We start from the raw sequence: 19,696 nt of genomic DNA, 5'->3' as shown, positions 1-19,696 counted from the left end.
GGGTAGAACCACACCTTAAGGTTCTGAGGCCAACATGAACACACCCATTGCAGTATAGCATTTAGTGACAGGTAGAAAGAAGGCTGCCAAAACATTATAAATCCCCATTTTCACTTGTTCATAACTTTCTCGGAAATTCTCTTTCTGAGAAACTTTCCATGTTTGGTCTCTTCTGAAGGGTGATTTAAAAAACATGTCAGCAATCTAGTGGAAACTATTCAACATAGACATAATTTATGAAAATGTGTGACTAACAGGTGAGAGAGGAAGTCACTACATTAATTTGATACAGATTATGCATGATAAAAAATGCTCAGTAGATGTCGTGTATATTATGTTACCATTAGAAAAGTACTGTCTTTGAAATGTCAGTGTCCACATTAAAAAGTTTTTAAGAGTCTCAATCGCATAGTTCTGTTTATTGTCAAAGGAAGTACTTCAAGAAGAGAGGAAAAGCAAATAAAAGGTATATTTCAGTGTAAAATGCATGGGGAAATGATGATTAGTTATTATATGGAGGACACTGATAACAGCTATTGGCTTTTGTGTACAAACAAGTATTTCTATTGATAAATTTCACGCTAAGTGCACAAGGAAGGAGTTTCACCAAAAATAATAATGAAAGCTCAGTTGTGGATATCAGTTTGTTGCTAATAGTTCTCTCTTTCATTTCACAATGTTTAGAAAGACTGTAAATAGTAATCAAAAGATAAATGTGTACGAAATTCAAACTGCAAGTTGCTCCTAAAGGCTACTGAAGACAAGGGGCCTGATTCTCATTTACACTAAGGCCCCTTTGCACCATAGAGGCCTTCAAGTGGCTGTAAATTATATTTATGCCCATTTTAAGGCCAATTTATACAGCAGAGTGTTGTAAACCAGCTTTAATGTAAATGTGAGTCAGACCAAGTATTTTTCATAGTACTGTAGAATATCAACCTAATCACCTTTTTATTATGCTGGTGTACTGTTGAAAAGGATGTTTTGTACAAATATCAGAGAAACATTCATCAGAAGATTAAAAAGGACAGTAATTAATATTTAGCTTTTAAAATAAATATGTACACTATTTACAATATTTCAGAATGTTTCAGAAGATAACATATCCAGAACTATGTGCCAATGCCTAAAAATAACTCCCTATTTTAATAGAAAATGATTTAATATACAAATATATAGATATATATTTTTTGCTAGGGTGACCAGATAGAAACTGAAAAAACGGGACAGGGGGTGGGGGGTAATAGGCGCCTATATAAGAAAAAGTCCCCAAAAACGGGACTGTCCCTTTAAAAATGGGACATCTGGTCACCCTATATACTGCAGTTATTTATTTTCCCTTCAGTCAACTGTTCAAGAATTAACAAACAAGGAAAGCATGGGACATTATTTTTGTCAAACCAAGATTCAGGTACGCAATGTCCATATATTGAATAAGTCAAAAATATTGTACTTCAGCTGGAAACCCTAAGAGTGCTGTCAATGTTGAGAATATTTGCAGTTCATTACTGGGCTGCCATACTAGCAAGTTAGCTTAATCTATCTGATAGTCCTGTCTGCAAAGCTGCAGAAAAGCACGTATATCAGTTGGTCTCAGTGAGGGTGATCGTCTGTAGCATGTCAGATAGGTTTTCTGGATCTAGCTCTTCTTTGCCATTATCTGAATTTTCTGATAAGATGTAACAGCCAGAGTCTCTCGGACAGTCATTTAACACTGACTTGTTAAAGCTGGGATCAGGGCTTAAGGTCAGGGGCTGTTGCTCATTTTCATGTTCTTGTTCAACTGTAAAAAATGAAAAGGAAAGTGTTATGAACCCCCCCGAGCGACACTTAGATGATTAAAAGATTGTTGGAGCAGTGCACAAACTGAATTAGCAAACTGCAGCTCTATTAGAGCTGTACCTTATATCTGTTAGAAATTGAAACCTTAGAAATCAAAGGACTGATCATTTTCACTACATGATGCCAACTGCCACTGTAGCCCACTCAACAGGAACATGATCCTGCAATACATTGCTCACAGGTGGATACCTGAACCCCAAAGAAGACAAAAGGACTGTGTATTGGTCAAGGGTCTGCTTGTGCAAAATGCATTGCAACACTGGGGTCTATATGCCTGACTCTTCCCTTTCCCTCACTTTCAAAACCCTTTTAAAGACCAATTCAGTACCATATAACATTCCAGTTTCAATGTGCCCTCAACCTTCTGTGATTGACATGTAATGTATTGCAGCTGCTGTACCTTTAGGCTATAAACCCCACAGGGCAGGGATTTAGGCTATGTCTACACTATGCAGCTTTTAGCACACAGCTGTGCCACTACAGCTGTGTGGCTAAGAGGCGCATAGTGCAGCTGTTGTTTGTCGGCAGGAGAGAGGTCTCCTGCCAACAAAATTTCCACACTCAGAGAGCAGTGGTAGCTTTGCTGGCAGGAGAGCACTCCTGCTGACAAAGTGCTGTTCACACCAGTGCTTTTCCTCGACAGAACTTTTGTCTTTGGGGGGGGGGGGGAGTTAACACCTCTGAATGACAAAACTTTTGTTGTTCACTTGCCAATGTAGACAAAGCCTTAGTGTATTTATTTACAGTACTGGGTACGTTAACCATGCCATACAATTGCAAGATTTTCAAAAGCGCACACAAAAAGGGCCAGATTTGCCAAAGAGCTCAGTTCCCATTTCAGTACCAAAACGAAGTGGCCACCTTTTCAAAAGCAATAAGGATCAGATTTTTAAAGGTGTTAAGGTGTTGCTGTGCTCAGCATTGCAAAGCCTAACTGGGTTAGGCACTTACGTCTCATTTTCAAAAGGGATTTAGGCACGTTAGATTTTAATGGGTCTTAGGCACTGAGCCTAACTCGCATTGAAATTCAAAATCCCTTTTGAAAATGAGACTTGGGCTTTGCAATGCTGAGTGCAGCAAGGACTAAATACCTTTAGAAATCTAGACCTTAGCTTTTCAGTGAGAGCTGCTGGTGCTGAGCATTTCTGAAAATCTGGCCATACCTAAATAAAGGATGAGATTTTCAAAGGCACAAAGGGCAGTTACTCACTCAACTCCCATTCATGCCATTGAAAATCTCTTCAAATTAAATAGAAGCAAATTTTTCTTTCAAAACATTTGTCCTTATTTAGCACTTGCACTATAATGAATAATCTGTCAGTGAATGTAAAAAAAGACATACTGCCTCAACAGGAAGAACATAGACTGATCTCTCAACCAACTACAACCTGGTATCTCACTGAACATACCAAAATGTCATGAATTTGGTATATATTTGACACAGAGGGTCACTGGTGGTTCACTACTCTATCAGCAACACATATCAGGACTGACATATTACACCTAACACACTGTTGGCACTCTGTATCTAAAAACTAACACATAAGGTATCATATATGACCTGGTAACATGCTGGTCTTGAAAATCATTGCATGGCATATGTATGGGGTGTGTACAAAAGGTTATCAATACGTGCTAGAATTGTGTTCTAAACATGCGTGTCAGGCAGGATTGCGATACGCAAGGAATGTGGTTCTACCTACTTGACTGTGTCTCCGATGTAAATTAGGTAAGGTGTGACCAAAGACAAAGAAAAGCACATTTACATACAAGGCAAACAAAGCCATCAGGAGAGCAAAAGAGGAAAGAGGAATAGTTATAAGAGTTATTGTGAAATTTTTATATGTAATGATCAGTTTTGTTCTCAATTAATACTATATTTGTTAATGATGACAGCTTTATGGTGAACATGAATCCTGTGTATTGGAGGTAGAGTAGATTATGTGCATTTACAGAATGGTCTTATATAGCATATATCTACCAGGAGGCTGGGGTCCAAGATTGTATTTACAGGGTGCATTGCTGGTGCACCAGCAAGAATTATGGCTTTGGATGCAAAACCCGCCCTGGAAAACGCAGGCATGCAAGGAAGATTCATAGATAGTCATTTCAAACAATCACAATATTTCATTCAAAAAAACCTGTAAAAACTGGCATTTTGGCATTGTTGGAACTTTTTTCTTTTTCCTCCTAACCAAAATTCTGGCAAAATCAACCTGATTTCACAAAGCATTTCAGTTTCCAAAGAATTGTGTAGTCTAACACAATATGGTACCATCAAAGTATTTCCAACCAGCTTGAATTGTAATCATCTACCCTGAAACTCCTGCATAACACGTCTGCATCAAGACCATAACCTCTTTTGAGCTACAAATTAAATTAAGAATGGATAGCTTTCTAAAAAGATAAAGACTTCAAGTGATGGAGAATCCGCCATTTCCCTATGTAAGTTAATGGTTAACTACTCTCACTGTTAAAAAGGTACACCTTTAGTCAGATTTGGCATTGTCTGTAACTATTTTTATCCTCTCCCCACCTTACAGAGGATGGTTTGTCATATGAAATTTCACCTTTTTATAGGGAAAATTTTTGGTAACATATCAGGCCAAGTTAATTTCTGGAGTAACTCCAGTAATTTAAATGGAGTTATACCAGGATTATTAATTATTATTATTATTAGTTAATCACAATAATAGAGGATAAATATATGATGCCTAACCTAGCTTTTCTATTAGCTCATGCTACATTTCAGCCAATGCCAGCAAAAAAACAAGTCTGGTTGGTCACTGTGTGCTTACAGAATTCAGCAAGTTATTGTATGAACCCTTCCTTAGATGCTGAACTCAGAAGGTCTTCCTATTCCTCAACTGTAATCCCATGATCGGTTACAATACCACTTGCAAATGCTTTTATCAGCTTCTGTAGAATCATCTCTCTGTCCCGTCAAACAATGACCTAAAAAAGTGTTAATCCTGTTTACATCATTAAGGTCAAAGAAGAAGCTTTGTCTTTCTTTTTTTCTTTCTTTAAAGTGAGCGGGAAGAGACAGTTATTGCTGGAATTTTTTTTAATTCCATTTTTTGGTTATCCTATTTGTTTCCTTTTCATTAAAAGGTAACTTTTTAACTATATTCATCTGAATAGTATAACTTCTTTTACACAACTGGATCTGTTGTGGGGTTTTTTTGCATTTGCGTCTTCCCATCATGTTGTCACAATGACAGATCACATTTGGACCAAAAATGACAGGAGCTGAATCTTCTGTAAGAGAACTATGTATGCATTTTTCCTCTGGTTTTTGAATTATTGTGTACTGCAAATATATGGTAGTCTTGAGTAAACTCTGTAACTTTCTAGAAAGCAGAGTATTTGCACACACACTTTTTATGTAGCAAAATCAATCTGAGACAAATAAGCTAAAAACTAAATTACTACAGAGACAGAATGGGACTCTGAAGTGCTGCAGCACTGAACTTCACAGTGTCACAATTATATTATTGCTGGTCAAAAGATGGTATTTTCTGGGGAAACATTTAGAAAATGTTCCAGTGTTTGTTGTCTGAAAAAAATAAAAATATTTTTTTTCTGTTTTTCATTGAAAAAAACAGAAAGTTTCAAAACAAATATTTTCTTCAGGAAAAGCAGGGCAATTTGTCTGAAAAAAATGGATAAATTTTTTTTAGCCTGCTCTGACTATCATGCAGCAAATTCAAAAGCTGCCTCAACAAGATATTGAGCATTCTAATATATATGGATTCAGTGTAAATGTCAAGTTCCCCTGCTTCACAAATAAAAGCTATACTTATTTTTAACTTTTGACTTTTACACCTACTTGTTCTTAACTTCCTGGATACACTGTCAAGCTCTTTATCATTAAAGGTAAGTTTGTAGGGTTAACCTGGATGTCAGTGAAAGATACACTGCACAGGAAAAGGAATAGATAAAGATCAACTACTGTTAAGTGTTGCAGATTCATCAGACCTCACTATCTGATCAACAAATGGAAGGTTTGTTATTTTTCCTACAGTAAATCAGTTTCATTTCAGATACATAGCTTTCATTCAGAGCTGTCTAAGATAAGGTTAGAAGAGTCCAAGTATGCAGAATTTTGACACGTGTTCCAATACAGACTTTCCCAACTTTTTCTTTTTGCTGTGCCCTCCTTCTCCATGGAAGTCAGATAAGTGCCACACCCTCCCTGCCCCATCTCCCATCCCTCTGGGACAGACATTGGGGTGGTGGCAAGATCCAGCTGGCTCTCTTCCCACATGAGCCCATGGCAGCTCTGCAGGGAGCAAACCAGGATCCTTGCCTTCCCTGACCCCCATCCAGATCCTCTCGCTCCTGCAGGGCCTGGAGGGTTTAAAATATGCAGAGCTGCAGCCAGCCAGTTATCTGGGCTGGGGCAGCAGAGAGAGCTCACAGGAGTCCCCAGCAGTCAGGAAGTGGAGAAGGGGGAGAACAGTAGGTTACTGCCAGTAGGTTACTGCCAGAGCAGGATGGTGCTGCTCTTTCTCTTACTCCTCTCCCTGACCAATGGGGACTCCCTGTGCATTCTTTCCACTGCCCTAGTTCGGACACCCAGCTGGCCCCAGCCCTGCACCCCACCTTGTGCCTCCCAATAACCTCATTGCACATAGTTCGAAAACCAATGTTTTAATACTATTTTAAAACTATAAGATTAGACTAAGAGTATTGAAGAAATATTAGGCTTTAGGTCTTTGACAATGACTGTGTGATGCATATGTAGTTTTTCCACTTGTTAGCTCTTGGAAATTATTATTACTACCACTATTTCGGGGGGTCTGTAGATGTGCATGGAACTTTACAGAACTAGTGAAACGATACATCCCTTCAGAAAAGAGAGTTTATAATCTAAAACTCTGATTCAGGAAAACAATTACATGTATGCTTTAGAAAAATTCCTATTGACTATCAGTGGGGCCAGGATTTCAGCTCATGACCACATATACCGTGTGTGTGTGTGTGTGTGTGTGTGTGTGTGTGTGTGTGTGTGTTTCAATTATAACAATGGTGTCCAGCTTTTGCAACCTTATTTTCTAGTTGGAGGTCAAATGAGGTGGCCAAGGTCACACATTGAGACAGTTGCTCAGGTTGGACTTAACCCCAAGATCATCTTGGCTCTCCTTTTGTTGTAACTACTTGACCAAATGGCTTATTTATATTCCTCGATGCAGTTGTATCAATTTTAGTTTTTAACACCTTTGTACTTTAGAATGTCATGTCAAACCTTGCACATTACTTCTCTCCTCATCAGTCCGCTGACACATACTATTGTGCTATGGCAATCAGTTAAGGTGAGCTTCATTACTGTGCTCCTGATTCAGGAGAACATTTTCCTTGAATGTGTGCTTAAAGTTAAGCATACATAAGTCCTATTGACATCTCTGGGACTTTATAAAAGCTTATAATTAAGCACATGCTTAAATGTTAAATTGAGGCCCATTTACTATACTGCTTTTTGAGAACAGCGTTTGACTCAACTGAAATACTCATGTATTCACAGCTGATGTGAAGCAATTATTCATCTCATTCATGGATCTAAGACTCCAACACATTATCAGTAGCCTTGAAACAAGGAGCACATTACAAGACATATTATTTACAGAACAATTAAAAGTATTTCAATTGTCAAACTACAGCACAAATATCCTCGAGTATACTATTCTGCCTGAAGAACAATGGCATAAACCCATGCTGGCAAAGGGCAGGGACCACTCATGGATGGTAAGGATTAATTAGTCACGGTTTAATGTAAAGAATATGAAAAGGCTGTGTCAGGTTAAGGACACTCTTCCCTGATCCTTGCACTTTTGCTGGCATGGGAACATGAAGAACATCAAGTGATTAAAAGTAGCTTGAGAAAGACACTAAATGATGTCTGCCTATTACAGAGTTTAGATGCTTAAGGCTGCCTACAATGCTTGCTATCATTTGAGTATTAAAAACAGTAAATCATAACTACACCATACCGGAACAGTATTTCATGACTACAGAAACCTGTTAAAATTACTCATACTTTGCACCAATAAAAAATCTTTGTAAAAATATAATCTTAGCATTTTCTGTTCCTGTTTTGTTTGTTAATTGTTGATGTAAAATGTGTAGGATAAAATATACAGAATGTGCAGCATGATCAGTTAGCAACCTAGATATGTACTGATATGCATAATCCAAGGGCAGGTCAAGGGGGAGGGGACAGGAGGCCACCTCCACCCAAACTGCAGGGTAAACAATAGAAGTAGTTCTTTCTCCTTTCCTTCCAAGCTCACCCCTCCTCGTCCTCACTTCAATCATTGTATCTGTTATAATGGCATGGCCCCTTTCCCACCCGCCCCACCCTCAGCTGACAAAGGCTACAGGATAGAAAGAAGGACTGTTCCTGATGTGCATCCATCACCCAGTCCATAGGGAATGGTGAGGGCAGAGAAGGCCATTTGAACTACCTCTCTTGACAGTTCTCATAGAGTCTCTTTTCTTTCCATCTTGGAGGAGGAGAGACAGTAAGGGACAAAGAAGGATTCAGAGAGACCCAGAGATGGTCTAGGAGTGAGGGGCCCTGAGAGACCCAGACAGCAAGCTGAGGGGGGCTGAGACAGCCATGGGGGTTCTTAGAAACTCAGAGAGGCAGAGTGTGCATATGAGATGGAGGATCCCACTTTGGGTGAAGTTCTGAATAATTGAGTTTTATGTGTTGGAAGTGGCCAGGTGTGTAAGAGTGACTGAGTGATAGAGAGAAATCCACCCCACCTCAGTTAACAGCCAGACTGGGGGGTTGCAGATGAGCTATTACTCTTGATGAGCTGTAGGCCTAGACCCCTAAGAAATCCTTAAAATGTTTCTGGGAGACACTGCATTCCCCGGTCCAATTTTTATTTCCACAGGATCCTCAATTTAGAGTGGATATCTGGCAAAGTGGTTGCTCAGGAAGGGCATGACTCTACATTAATGCAGAGCAAATCTCTAAGGTTTGGTCTGGATGAGTATCCAAATATGTAGCTGTTTAGCTGAAATTTTTAGGAATTTATCTGAACTATTTTAGGTTAGAAATCAGGCTGAAAATATCACAATAGCATGTCTCATGGTCTTGGTACTTCCAAGTCCAGTGAAAGCAGCAAGTGCAAATAAGCATAAAAGGGGAAACAAAACACACACAGAAAAAGCTAATAACTTCTTGAACCTCAAACAAGATCCAGTTCAGGTTCATTTAGAGCTGAGACTACAGATCAGCTACTGTTTTATCCAAACCACTGTCTGCTGATCTGTATTACAAACACCAGTAAATTTCATGGCTCTCACCAGGGGCTAAAGGGAAGGAACAGTGAATGGGAAGAGAGGATGTTGAAGATCTTCCTCTGCAGGAAATCACTTCCAAAGAAAAAAATGTTTTAATGTACTTCTAGGAAGTAAGCCTGGGATATGGGAGATCTAATTTCAATTTCCTGCTCTATCACAGGCATCACTTAGCCTCTTTGTGCCTCAGTTCCCATCTGTAAAATGGGGATGATAGCCATGCCCTACCTCACAGAGCTGTTGTGAGGATAAAGATTGCCAGGCATTCATATATTTCTGGGAGAGGGGCAATAATAGTACCTGAGATAATTTTTCAGGAATTTTTCCTATTTGAGGAAAAGGCCTAATCTGTCGACTTTGGCAGAAGTTACCATTATTTTAAATGTGTTTATGTCTCCAATTAAAATTAGAACATAACCTTGAATGTAAGTTTACACACTTACTTTCATAGTCCTGTAGATTCTCAACTGCAGAGAGTAACCTTGCCCTGTCTTCTGGGTTTGTAATGTTTAGTTCAATCAAATGGCTCTCCTGTAGCTCCTTTAAATCCTCCAAAGTCTCATAGCCATTTAGCAAGAGGGTTGATGAGTATTCCTACAAAAGGAAAAGCAAACAATTCCTTTAGTAAGCAATCAGCAGGTTCAGTTAGAGACATAACCACAATTTCTCTCTTTCATTTTTTTGGTGGAATTGGGGAGAAAAGTCATCATGACTCCTGGAGCACCGAGTCCCCCAATCAGCAACATTGCCTCTGGGCTAGTTTTAAAGAGAGCTGTCAAGTTACTGTTCCCTCCCTTGTCCTGCCCATAACATGAGACATCCTGCAATGTGTCTCAGTGTACCTCAGATACACTTTACATTCAGATTGGGTTTGTTTAGCTGAACTGAAGCATTGTTTAATCTATTGCTATCCAGAGGGCCAGACCCTCAGCTGGTGTAAATCAGAGTATCTCCATTGAATCTGATTTATAGCACCTGAGGATCTGGCCCAGTGTCTGTAACACTCCCATATTAATTTGAGGAACATGAGAATTGTTTCATAGAAAACTTTGTGTGGTGTTTCTGTTGAAAAGTCAGGTTTTCTATTTTTGTCAGTGGAGCGCTGGAAACTGCAGCATATACCCATAACAACAGGCATTGCTTAGTGTCTACTGCATAAGATAAGCCATTCCAAAGGTCACAGAATGAAATTAAGTGCATTATTGTCCTAGCCCCCCCCGCAATTAGTTATTGTTAAATTAAAGTTGGATTGCCTGGAGGGATAACACTGACATAGAACCAAGAATGATTCATTAACAGGTCAGGGGAAAAAATAACCTTTCAAGACACTAAGAGAGAGTTTCCATTTAGATGGACTTGAACCAAGCCCCTTCATCCCAATACCCCCAAATTTCAGTGCCTGGCCCAGACAGGACAAACCAAAACAGGACAAACCAAAACTCCAGATTCATTCACCCCTAAACTTTGTAAATGTTTGGATCTGGGTCTGACCTTTGTAGCTTTGGTCCCCTTTCTAATTTTAACATAACATACTTTCTGAACATATTTTTCCTCTCCTTTTAGAAGAGTAAAAAAAGTCTAGAGCTGGAACCAGGAGCTTCTGTGTTCTAGTCTCGACTCTCTGCTATCTCAGGCTGTGACATTGGGCCATTCACAACTTCTCTGCATCTCAAGTTCCTGATCTGTAAAACGAAGATCAGTGGCCAAATTCGAGTCACATGAGGGATACATTTGACCCAATAATATTTACAACACTAACATGCAGTAGGAAGTTTTGAGGATTAATTAGGATTTGCAAACTGCTTTGAAATTGCAGTGTCATATAATACTGTCATTATTATTATTTTATATCTGTGTCACAATAATTATTCCATTGATAAAACAGCCTAAGAAGAAGCAGTCAGATCTTCTGTATTCAGAAAACAATTTGAGTCCAGCTCCATAAGCAGGCTGGGTATTTTCTTTACATTGGTGCCAGCCAGAGGGAGCATGCAGAGAACCATGTAGATGGCTGTAGGACACACATTGTGTGTGTGTTGTCCCAGTGTCTGAATGTGTGTGTGTGTGTATTCCTGTAGAGAGAAATGCTTCATTCCCACACAAATACCAGTGCCATAACATTGTTGTTATTATTCTTACTTATCATTTGTATTGCAGTAATACCTAGAGACCGAATCAGAAATTGGGGCCCTTTGGGCTAGGCACACTACACACCTATACTAAAAAAAGACTACCTCTTCCCCAAGGACCTTACCAACTAAGAAAAAGGCACATTAAATGAAGGATTAATGCACTCTCATGCCTCATTTTGCCAACAACCACCCTCACATCCACATACCCACTGGTTAGGTAATGGAAGGAAGTAGCATCTTCTGGGCTACTGATAAGATATTTCCCAAGCTGCTGGAGCCTGCCATTTTGGCCCTGGCTTTGATGTAAAAATAAGAGCAAATGCACAGAAACAAAACAAAACACAAAACTGGAAATGTGTTTGCTGACCTGAAGATGGACCCGTTCCAAAAGTTCCTGCAGAGTTTTAGGTTTGGCCCTTTTGCTCCCTCTGTGCGCCTTTATCTTCCTAGGTGTAGCTTCCGCTTCCAACATAATATCGACGTAAATGAATTTGAAGTTCCCCACCTTGTTATTCAGCATGCCTGTCCACATACCCATGGGGGTTTTGCAGATGATGTCTATAATGTCTCCTTTCTAGAGAGAAAAAAAAAAGCACACCAAATCTGAGGCAGATGATTTGTGATATGTAACCTGTTACCTCAATGGAGCAAGAACAGATTCACTACACAGATGACATCGAGCAGAAGCAACGGTAGTGCTCAGCAGTATTAACTAGAGTCAGGGGCGGCTCTACGTTTTTGGCCGCCCCAAGCAGTCATGCGCGGGAGGCGCCCCGGAGCCGCGGGAGCAGCGGACCTCCCGCAGGCATGACTGCAGAGGGACCGCTGGTCCCGCGTGGCTCGGCTGGACCTCCCGCGGCTGCGGACGGTTCCCGGGTCCGGCGGCTCCGCTTGAGCTGCCGCAGTCATGCCTGCGGGAGGTCCAGTCGTCCCGGGGCTCCGGTGGACCTCCCGCAGGCATGACTGCGGCAGGTCCGCTGGCCCAGCCTGCCGCCCCCCCTGGCCGCAGGGGACGCCCCCTAGATTTTGCCGCCCTAGGCACCAGCTTGTTTTGCTGGTGCCTAGAGCCGCCCCTGACTAGAGTGAAGAAACTCTCCTTCCACAACTAGGGAATACTTCTTGATTTACAAAATTCCAGAAAACAATTGCAGAGTAAGGTGTGGCAAGATTGACCCTCGTCCTACAAACCCCTGCAGAGGAGTAAGGGGCAGAAAGTGGACCCCTTTCTTGCTTATGCGGGCAATACAATTTACATATGGGATGGGAAGTAGCCTCTGTGGAGCTACTATTTTCCTTCCCATGCAGATGGGCCAGCAGTGGGCAGGAAGGGACAGGGAATGGGTGGAGTCTTGGCAAGGAGCAAGGGGGCATCCATAGGGTATATCTCCACAACACAGTTAACCTGGACTCTTACCCAGCGTTTAGCCCAGCTTCCTACCCTGCCCCCAAACCATCCACACAGAAAAACCTCTGACTTGATTTGGAGGTGCTTTAAGCCAGACTAGCTTACATAGCTTGGTGTGGGGGTTAGAACCCAGGCTCTGCTTTAACTTGAGCTGGAACCCACCCACTTTGCGGTGAGGATTCAGGCTAAATCACTCACGTGCTGATAGGCCTCCAATGCCTTTCCCACAGTTCCCCCCCCCCAAAAGGGTAGACAAGTTTTCTCACAACTGATAAAAAAGAATCGTAGAACATCTTGGCACAAAAAATCCATGGGATATGCTCCAGATGACAACAAGCAAGTGAGAAACAGTGAGGGCACAGTAACAAAGATAGACCGTTGCAGTCAGGGCTCTCACACCTGGGCTAGGCTTACTCAGGTGCTGATCACCCAAGCTAACTCTTCAGTGAAGACAATTCCCTCCCCAGTTTGCTCCTGGGACAGCTCAACTATGCACTGTCCCAGCAGCAAACTCCTTTATTCTGGGCAGTTTGTAAATACACAATCTAGACTTCTGCCTTAAAATAAGAATTTACCACAGTATTTCAAATAGTGGTGTGCAAAGCATATGCAGCAAATCTTCAAACCCATCTTGGGTTTGGAGATTTTGTTCCAAACTTGAAATTGAGACCCAGTTTATTACAATGTGTGTTATAAATTCTGCAAACATTTTGAGTAAATTTCAGCCAAATTATAGTTTTCCTTTGCAATCATGCAAAGTTCAGGGTTTCACCAGGTTTCGAGTTTGTTTGACCACTAAACTCAGAGGTATGAAACTACATGAAATGAAAGCTAAGGAAATATTTGCCCCCAGCCCCATGAAGTGAAAACACTATGCTTTTGGAAAGGTTTAATTCCTACATATTGGGAGAGGGATTTGGAGCTGGATCCAGATTAGGTTCAGCCTGGGGTTCAAAGCCAACTCAGAGCTAAAGTTTGTTTTTTGATTGAATGGTGCTGAAATTTTATGGGCTGTACTCACAAGTTTTGAGCCCCAAGCAGCAGGCAGCTCACAACTTTAAAGCAAGCTGCCTTAATTGTGAAAAATGTACATAACCTCATCGTTATGCCATTTGATCACCAAATAGCTGATTTGAAAAAAAAAAAAAAAACCTGGATGAGAGGGGAAACTCAAAAATACTGTGATAGGGTGGAGTCCCATGACTCAGAGTCCCTGCAATACTAGGTCTGACAACTCTGTATGAACTAGTCCTATACAAAGGTATTGCTAAAATGACCATGTCTGTTTTAAAGTGCCATATAGCCTTAAAAGTCAGAAATGAATGAACAGACCCCTTACCAAACAAATGGCTCAGATATCACTACTGCACAAAGCAATTTTGATGATGGTCTCACCTTGATTTTGAGAGAGTCAGTATCATAAGGACTCGGTGTGAAGTCAGTGTGTACTTTGGCTCGTCCACAGAATGGTCCAGTGTAAGGGACTTCATCATCAAGTCTAAAGCTGTCCCTGTTGCTGGTTCCATCGGAACAGCTAGTCACTCCACCTAATGGAGATGAGAATGAAGATTTAAATCCCCTTCCTTGAACTACTAGATATTCAATTTTGTATAGAAATGGAGAGGCTAATATGCAAAGCAGAGAATTAAAAGACTGTACTCAGACAGTTTTCACACATTCCAAGAAAAATATATTCAATAATCAAACATACTATGAAAGGCTAAACAAAATAAGTTGGAGACCTTTAATTTATTCTGTGCAATAATCCTTTATGAGGCCGATGCTAATAGACTGCTCATTTTACTTGTGAACTTGTTGGAATATTACCTCTGCAGATTAATAATTTGTATTTTAAAACTGCAGTGTAGGGAATTGTAGCTGCTGAACTTGTCCTGTTTATTCAGAGAAACTGAAACAAATACTGCAGAAACTACTTTATTTCATTATATTATAAACTAGGACCTCAACGCACCTACATTACAGAGGGAAATTTTAATCTTATCTACATTTCTACCTGTCATTTTATCCAAGTTAGGTAATAAAACATCAGTAGAGTAAGTCAGGCAAATTGAAGCAAGCTCTGCAAAATCCCATCCAAGTATGTTTTTAGATAAGAGCAGCAGTGTGCTGGAAGTAAACTCTCATATAGTTTGTACAAATCACATCAGAGATAATGACCATAAAAATAATTTGACTTGATGTGGTTGTACAAGTGCACAGCTACAACTCAGGGCCAGACTAACCACTAAGTACAGAACCCTCGCAGTACCTGTGCCTACAGAACCCATGCAGATCATATTATATATGCGGTGACACCAATGCAACATCATCATGTACAGTCCGGAGCTTTTGAGGAGCAGTTTGCCTATAGCATGGCAGCAGACAGAAACCCCACTGCCCCTTGGAAAGTCACATGCCTCCTCAAACCTCCAGCTTATGCTATCTGGTGGGGGGAATAGCAGATTTTTGGTGGGTTGGGAAGGAGGCAGACCTTGGTCCTCTGCTGCTTTTGTGTTGGCTGGGTTCTCCCACCTCCTCCAGAGCAGCAGAGTCAGGCTGGGTACCCCCTTTTGGCCAACCCATCTGCAGACTAGAGGCAGTGGGTTCCCAGCCACCCTAAGAGAAGGCTTGTATGTGGGTGACCCTGCAATCACCACTCCACAGGTGATAGAGCCATGGCAGCGACAGGCTTAGGGCCAGCTCTGACATTTAAGGTTGTTGTATCAATAGGCAGGATGTCAGGCTTGTTGAAAAGCTCAAGTTTAATTATTGTGGGGTTAAATTTTGGTTCTTCTAATTACTAAAATGGGCAAAGTCTGATTCACAGATAGTAAAGCCAAAAGGAACTACTGTACTAACGTACCTCTGACCTCCTGTATAACACAGGCTGTATGACTTCCCTGAATTAACGCCTGTTTGAGCTAGAGCAGATCTTTTAGAAAAACATCCTGATTTAAAAATTGCCCGTGAAGAATCCAGAAAAAGCCTTGACAAATTGTTCCAATGGCTAATTAACCTCAAGGTTAAAAAACTGCACATCACTTCCAGTCTGAATTTCTTTAGCTTTAACATCCAGTTGTTGGATATTGTTATAGCTTTGTCTGCTAGAATAAAAATCCTTGTGTTATCAAATTTCTGTTCCCCAGTGCCAACAACTCAAGGCATATTCAATAATAAATAATAAAGAAAGAGACTGAACAGGACTATGATTTTTTGTACTTACTAGAAGAGCTCTGGCCACTATTCAAACTATAGAGACTGTCCATGGAGTCACTGGCTTTTAAGCAGACCTTCTCCGTGTGTGTTCCATCCCCAGGGTCACTATGCGAGTAGCAGACGTCTTTTCCTTCTTCATTCTTTAGCAATAAAGATCAGTGGTTAGATGCAGTGAAATAGATTTTATATGCACAGCTGACACACAATATCTTGTGCACATTTCCTTTGCCTGTCCACAATTATTCTAAAAAAATGATTACAGTTTACTTGCAGTTTAAGAAAGCTTCTTTCTCCTACCAACCATTACAAGGGAGGAAGCACTTTTCATGGTTATACCAGGGGGCTGGGAATCAGAAATTCAGGGTTCAATTCCCAGCTCCACAACTTACTCACCCTGTGACCATCAACATGTCACTTACCCTTTCTGTGCCTCAATTTCCCCAGTGACGGCCCTCCAGAAAAGGACACTGGCTAAATTCATCCCTGATCTCCGCGGAATTACAACAGTAGTGAATCTGGCACAACAACTGTTACATCCCTCTGAGGCTTATCAAGGGGAAATTCTAGATAGCCAGAGAAGAGACTTTTTGGCTGCTTTGCCTCACCAGAGCAGGGGCCAGAATCTATCCCAAATTTTTTCACCTTTCCTGTTTTTTAAGTTATCTTTGTTAATTTTAGAAGTTCAGGAGGAAAATACAAAATCATCTGAGGCCTAATTCAAAAAGGCTGCTGCTTCCTCATACTCGGGCAGCTCATAGGAGCAGGATGGGAACCATTAACTGCAACTGCTGTGTCTTGCAAAGAGCTTTCCCAGACCCTGGACTCTACTGGCCTTCTGCAGCTAGAACCAAGGTCAGGGCTTTCCAGAGCCAACCTTCCAGATGGGAGTGTGGATGATCAGCTATCACACTCCCTGAGTTGGCTGCTTAAGTCTCATTACGAAATTAACATAGGCCCATTTCCCTCACAAAATCATCTAAGGCCTGGGTACTGGACCTTAGAGGTTATATTATTAAATGCTACCTCTCAAAGCATAGCTTATAAAGTTTGCAAAGATTAGAAAGTATGACCCATGCTTCAGTCACCACTTCATTTACAGCAGATGTAATAGCTAAATGGAACAACGATGATTTCCAAAGGAAGCTGGTTCTTTACAGCATTGCATTACAATGTCAACGTAGCGTGACATGCTGATGTAACCTGAATGTCATATGCCCTCTGGGATATTGCATCAAACTAAGGAAAATGTTAAACATCCGTTATTTGGCTCATAGAGCGGATCAAAGATTACAGTATATTTGTGGAGTGGGCCCAGGGCCCCTGATGTGGGACTAATCTCTAGAAACTCACTTCCTCTTCCCATGCAGATGCATGTAACGCAAATCACAGAAATCAAGGATGACTGGTTTCCAGCAGGAAGCATGCTAGTTATGCCATTCTATTGCACTCTGCACTAGTTAATCAGTGGAGAAGCACTGAATGTATTAGTTACAGGGGAAAATAAGATTGTATGTATCATCTGTTTCTTTTGTATGAAGAATTAATTTAACTACACAGAAATAAATGTGGCACTCCTGTTTATTCTTTCTCATAATACAAAAACAACTGAACAATGAAAATGAAACTCAAATATAAAACTAATAAAAGGAAATACATTTAATGCACAGTATGTGATTAAAGTGTGGAACTCGCTGCCAGAAGATATTGAGGGAAAAGGTTTAGTTAGATTCAAAAATGATTTTACATTTATTTTTATATATAATAAGAATATCTGCAGTTACATTAGATAAGATAAAAATGTATGAGGGATATAAACCCTCATGCTTCAGGACATAAGCCTAACGGGTTAGAAAGAATTCCTGAATGCGGTGATTCCATAAATGTCCACTGTGAGAATTCTTCTGGAAGCATCTAGTACTGGCCTTGGTCAGAGACAGGATACAAGACTAAATGGATCACTGATCTGATTCAGTATGGTAATTCCAATGTATTTCATTTTGGATCAGATTTTTCGTGGTCCTTACACAGATGGACAGTTAGTGGGGAGTGTTTAAGGAGCTTTCCCCTCACTTGCATGGCTGTATTCATGGATGGATGCACACACAATCTTTTCACTGTTGGCAAAGCAAAATCTCCCCTTTCCCAATGGTATAAAACTCTCTTCTCTATCCTGGACCCCAGAAGGGTGAAATTGTGCGTGTGCGTGTGTGTGAGAGAGAATATGCCTACACAGGAGAGGAAAGGCGAGGAGGGAAAGAATTGATATATAATTGAGGTAACTACTGTTTTAATTCAATGTGTGTCACTAAGTTATACACACCTGAACTCTGTTACATCAGTGTTAGTTTGTAACATGCTACCAAAAAACAATGAAACAAACACATACAACATTTCTAATGTAATTGATCATAGAAATCCAAAGATTTTTTTAAACCATATTTACCATGTCCTCAGAGAGTGCCTTGATGTACTTTTTACCCATCTTTTTCTTCATGGTTAGGGAAATGGCCCGCATCTTCTTTCCCAGGCTTCCTCCATTACCTGTCATTTTATTTTGTCCTGGATCTCCAATGTCACTTACAGTCTCCACTTCACATACCTAATTTGAAATTTAAAAAATACCCAAACCATTATTACTCATGAAAATAAAATCAGAGGTAATGGAATGAGAGACTGAAGAGAGATGTTTTGGATTCAGATAAGGTGCATGCAAGTTATTATTAGCAGTTCTTCTAGCTTTAGAACTGTCTGGGGAATTATATGTACACAACAGGCTTGCACTTCGCTTAAGTACTCACAAATGGGATATAGAAAATGCTGTACAAATTGATGCTCACCTTATTTATGGTCCCTGATCCAAGTGAGAGTGGTGGGAATTTACTTAACACACTTGAAGACAGAAAGCTATATCTCCAGGATGCTATCATCAGGCCACTATTGTGGAAGCAGCCCTCTGAAGTGTAGATTTTCCTGAGTTCTTGCTGCCCTTTTTTTTAAAACAGAAATGACCCTGTCCTTTGCACTACGCCAATATTAAGGGCTTGATTGTGCAAACTTTATTCTGGTTGCTAAGCACTTGGTCACACAAGGAGTTCCCATTGATTTCAACAGGAGCACGCATGTGAGCAAGTGCGCACCAATCCTGTTTTACATCACTGAACCCTACCGTTTCCCCAACAGTCACAGGGAGAGGGAGTAACAGAAGTAGATTATTGCAACATACAAACCTCAGCTGAATCATCTGGTTTTGATACTGAATGGTGTTTAAAACGGTCAAAGTTTCCAAAACTACTTGTGCGCTGTAAGACAAAATAAACAAACAAAATTGAGCTCATTGACAATATTCTTTTTCATTATTAAGACAAATACAAATTCTTTCTTATGTTAAAACTTCTTTGCCTATGAATGGAACATAACATGCTATTTTCAAGTGGAGACAGACACAGCCTTAGAGGTGCCTATAGGGACAAAGTATGAGTGTATATCTGGAGACAAAACAATCTGAATCAAAGACATTGTTAACAATGCATGGAATTAGATTATGCATATGATTATAGGAGCTTATGTACACCAGTTTCACATCCATAGTTTACATTGACTTCAGTGAGTTATCGTCATTTACACTGGTAGTAAGGGAGATCACAATCAGGCCATTTACATTTAGTATTATACAATGTAGGTGCTTTGGAGGACGCCAGTTCTATTACTGTAGCTGTTCAATTAACTTTATACAGTTTATCCTTCCTACTGGGAACTGCAGCTGAAGACTGTTTAAGGCTCTTTAGTT

At 40.4% G+C, this 19,696-nt stretch overlaps 1 protein-coding gene across 4 annotated transcripts in view; it reads right to left on the bottom strand.

The window, feature by feature from the left end:
- Positions 1 to 332: 332 nt before the first annotated feature.
- SAMSN1 (SAM domain, SH3 domain and nuclear localization signals 1) overlaps positions 333 to 19,696 on the bottom strand; it is a 75,951-nt gene continuing 56,587 nt past the window's right edge. For 3 of the 4 annotated variants that reach the window (XM_039512782.1, XM_039512859.1, XM_039512941.1), the window contains 7 exons: positions 19,137 to 19,208; positions 18,353 to 18,508; positions 15,917 to 16,049; positions 14,089 to 14,240; positions 11,656 to 11,862; positions 9,600 to 9,750; positions 333 to 1,783 (listed from right to left, as the gene is read on the bottom strand). In XM_039512782.1, coding sequence (XP_039368716.1) covers positions 1,584 to 1,783; positions 9,600 to 9,750; positions 11,656 to 11,862; positions 14,089 to 14,240; positions 15,917 to 16,049; positions 18,353 to 18,508; positions 19,137 to 19,208 — 1,071 coding nt within the window. In that variant the 3' untranslated portion in view covers positions 333 to 1,583. Of the gene's footprint in view, positions 1,784 to 9,599; positions 9,751 to 11,655; positions 11,863 to 14,088; positions 14,241 to 15,916; positions 16,050 to 18,352; positions 18,509 to 18,746; positions 19,050 to 19,136; positions 19,209 to 19,696 lie in introns of those variants that run through there. The other variant, XM_039513019.1, reaches the window with a different exon arrangement.

The sequence above is a fragment of the Mauremys reevesii genome, linkage group 1 (assembly GCF_016161935.1).
Source record: "Mauremys reevesii isolate NIE-2019 linkage group 1, ASM1616193v1, whole genome shotgun sequence".
NCBI classification, from domain to species: domain Eukaryota; kingdom Metazoa; phylum Chordata; order Testudines; family Geoemydidae; genus Mauremys; species Mauremys reevesii.
The sequence above is the reverse complement of the archived record's forward strand: the minus strand, read 5'-3'. Positions and strand labels throughout refer to the sequence as shown.